The sequence below is a fragment of the Salvelinus sp. IW2-2015 genome, linkage group LG12 (assembly GCF_002910315.2).
Source record: "Salvelinus sp. IW2-2015 linkage group LG12, ASM291031v2, whole genome shotgun sequence".
NCBI classification, from domain to species: Eukaryota; Metazoa; Chordata; class Actinopteri; order Salmoniformes; family Salmonidae; genus Salvelinus; species Salvelinus sp. IW2-2015.
Window position 1 is genome coordinate 2,034,181 of NC_036852.1, and position 3,690 is coordinate 2,037,870.

General features: G+C 42.8%; 2 protein-coding genes across 3 annotated transcripts in view; both read right to left on the reverse strand.

Annotated features, from left to right (window-relative positions):
- LOC111970872 (T-box brain protein 1-like) overlaps positions 1-3,690 on the reverse strand; it is a 303,702-nt gene that overhangs the window by 256,029 nt on the left and 43,983 nt on the right. The gene's annotated exons all lie outside the window — the stretch shown is intronic.
- Positions 1-3,690, reverse strand: part of LOC111970870 (sodium-driven chloride bicarbonate exchanger) — a 28,046-nt gene that overhangs the window by 9,948 nt on the left and 14,408 nt on the right. For both annotated transcript variants that reach the window (XM_023997601.3, XM_070445913.1), the window contains exon 12: positions 1,823-2,068. In XM_023997601.3, coding sequence (XP_023853369.2) covers positions 1,823-2,068 — 246 coding nt within the window. The remainder of the gene's footprint in view (positions 1-1,822; positions 2,069-3,690) is intronic.

Genomic DNA, 3,690 nt, shown 5'->3' on the forward strand with positions numbered 1-3,690 from the left:
ACACACACACACACACACACACACACACACACACACACACACACATATAAACATTCACACACAAGCCCGCAGACACACACTTGCACAAGTACGTACACACGTGCACGAGTAAACACACACACCCGTCATGTTCCAGCCTCAGTCTACACATGTCAACAGATTTAAGTCCTCTACTATATAAGTCGTTACACCTCAAAAAGCACAAGAAAGAGGATTTTGACACCCACTGTCTCAGATTGTTCTGAAATCTTTTTTGTAGTTAGAAACGTATAAGATTAGCGTTCCTGAAATATTGTTTTGTTGAAATATAATTTGATCTCAGGGAAATTAAAGGATTGCACCCAAATTGGCCATTTTAATTTATTGGACTTATATGAGCAAAAGCAATTAGTTTTCTACCTAAAATAGCAAAGAAAATGTTGTGATCCATTTAATAAACACAAGAGACCAGCAAAATGGATAAAAGGGTGTGGTGGCAGTAGCAGGAACAGCGCCATCTAGTAGGCAAAACTTGGTATGTTCATACTAATTTATGGTATAGAATGCAAGTGACTTCAATGACTAATTTCTCTGAACAATGGGGAAAAGACATCACCAGATTCACAGGGAATACATTACAAAGAATGAATAAGCAATTCTCCAAGCAGCAGCTCCGTACTACGTGTCAGACATAGAGAACTGTTACTGTATACTGGTTGTTGGGGTGAGTTCGGTGTGGGATGTGGGGGTTCCGTGGATGGCTTTTATTGGATTCCTCATGTCTTACTCTTTGTTATGAAGAATTATGGTCCAAATTGGATGTTAGGTACTATATTTATTTAAGATTATATGAATCCTATAAATTAAAACAGCCAATTTGGGTGCAATCAATTAGCTTAATTTCTCAGAGATCAAATAATATTTCAACAAAATAATGTTTCAGGAATGTTAATATTATCTGTTTCTAACTACAGAAACAATTTCAGAACAATCTGAGATGGTGGGTGACATGGCTTGACGAAATGACATGGAATGACCCATAAGGATTCATCTCTATGACTTCACCAATGTTCGGAAAACATTAACTTGACCGTACATTACATCGACTTGGAACAATTACATAATGTATTAATGTATGTCCCTGGGTTTACACATGGGATTATTCAGCCTACTGCAATAATCTTGTAGCATTACCGAAAAACTGGATAAACTGCCCATATTGCCCATCTGTGCTTTGATGATGTAGCTAGCTAACACTAAAGCTGTGTACAGGACTCTGGTTTACTGTCTGTGTTTTGGCCCAAAAAAACTGGACTGTTTTGCACCTGCAGTATTGTAGGTGGAGTACTACTTACACTTACGAATGCTACTTAAACAAAGAACTACAATTTACTCCTACCACTACTAGTTCCATTAAGATTAGCGGTAGTTAGTGGGGTACTGGTTCCATTAATGAGTACACTCTTAGAAAAAGGGTTCCAAAAGGGTTCTTTGGCTGTCCCCATAGGAGAACCCTTTTTGGTACGACCCTTTTGAGTTCCATGTAGAATCCCTCTGTGGAAAGGGTTCTACATGGTACCCAAAAGAGTTCTCCCGGGGGGACACCCGAAGAACCCTTTTTGGTTCTAGATAGCAGATTTTTTTCTAAGATTATACTACAGGTTACGAGTACTAGTTTAGTTTGTTGGCAGTTAAAGGAGTACTACTTCCCCCTATGAGTACTACAAGTTTACTAGTTGCACTTACAAGTACTGGTAGTTAGAGGAATACTAGTTCCTCTTATGACTATTTGATACACTTACGAGTATTAATTCCACTAACTAACATTATTTCCATGACTTACGAGTACTGGGTGAGTTTCTGCAGGTTGTTGTTCATGTTGATGGGGTAGTGTTCCCCCAGGTGGATGAGTTTCTCCAGGGCCTCGTAGATGAAGATGATGCAGATGAGCGARGCGAAGGCCTCCTCTGTGAAGCGGGTGATGTAACAGACCAGGGAGCTAGCGTCTGTAGCCACCAGGACCAGGCAGAGGAACGCCGTCCACAGRCCGATACAGGCCCTCAGGGAGAGGTAGGACAGGTCATAGTCCCTGTGGACAAAAACATGCACACACACACGTGTAACTGGTGGGATGCGAACCCCCATCTCCCACTCGGGAGGCCAACGTCTTAACCATTAGACCAAAAGGACATTCCTTCTTGGGCCGAGGTTGTCACCGATTTTTACACGAGCGCACACATACATGGACACACACACACATGCATGCGCACACACACACACAATAAGTGACTGCAATGCAAAGTGCGAGCGTGCATGAATGACTTGGTTCAGAGAGACATGATTCAGCATAAGCCAGTCACTCATGCACGCACTTTGATTCTGTCCAAATCTTTGCATAGTGGAAATGGAGTCACTAAAATTAAATATATTTATAGTGGACCAGTCAATATGTCAGTGATACAGTACTACTTAACATTATCTGCCAATATATTTCCAATTAGCCTGGTCCCAGATCTGTTCGCATATACAGTGGGGAGAACAAGTATTTGATACACTGACAATTTTGCAGGTTTTCCTACTTACAAAGCATGTAGAGGTCTGTAATTTTTATCATAGGTACACTTCAACTGTGAGAGAAGGAATCTAAAACAAAAATCCAGAAAATCACATTGTATGATTTTTAAGTAATTAATTTGCATTTTATTGCATGACATAAGTATTTGATACATCAGAAAAGCAGAACTGAATATTTGGTACAGAAACCTTAGTTTGCAATTACAGAGATCATACGTTTCCTGTAGTTCTTGACCAGGTTTGCACACACTGCAGCAGGGATTTTGGCCCACTCCTCCATACAGACCTTCTCCAGATCCTTCAGGTTTCGGGACTTTCGGCTCCCTCTAAAGATTTTCTATTGGGTTCAGGTCTGGAGACTGGCTAGGCCACTCCAGGACCTTGAGATGCTTCTTACGGAGCCACTCCTTAGTTGCCCTGGCTGTGTGTTTCGGGTCGTTGTCATGCTGGAAGACCCAGCCACGACCCATCTTCAATGCTCTTACTGAGTGAAGGAGGTTGTTGGTCAAGATCTCGCCGATACATGGCCCATCCATCCTCCCTCAATACGGTGCAGTCGTCCTGTCCCCTTTGCAGAAAAGCATCCCAAAGAATGATGTTTCCACCTCCATGCTTCACGGTTGGGATGGTGTTCTTGGGTTGTACTCATCCTTCTATTCCTCCAAACACGGCGAGTGGAGTTTAGAGCAAAAAGCTCTATTTTGTCTCATCAGACCACATGACCTCTTCCCATTCCTCCTCTGGATCATCCAGATGGTCATGGCAAACTTGACGACGGCCTGGACATGCGCTGGCTTGAGCAGGGGGACCTTGCGTGCGCTGCAGGATTTTAATCCATGACGGCGTAGTGTGTTACTAATGGTTTCTTTGAGACTGAGGTCCCAGCTCTCTTCAGGTCATTGACCAGGTCCTGCCGTGTAGTTCTGGCTGATCCCTCACATTCCTCATGATCATTGATGCCCCACGAGGTGAGTCTTGCATGGAGCCCCAGACGAGGGTGATTGACCGTCATCTGAACTCTCCATTTTCTAATAATTGTGCCAACAGTTGGCCTTCTCACCAAGCTGCTTGCCTATTGTCCTGTAGCCCATCCCAGCCTTGTACAGGTCTACAAATTATCCCAATGATCTTCTCTTT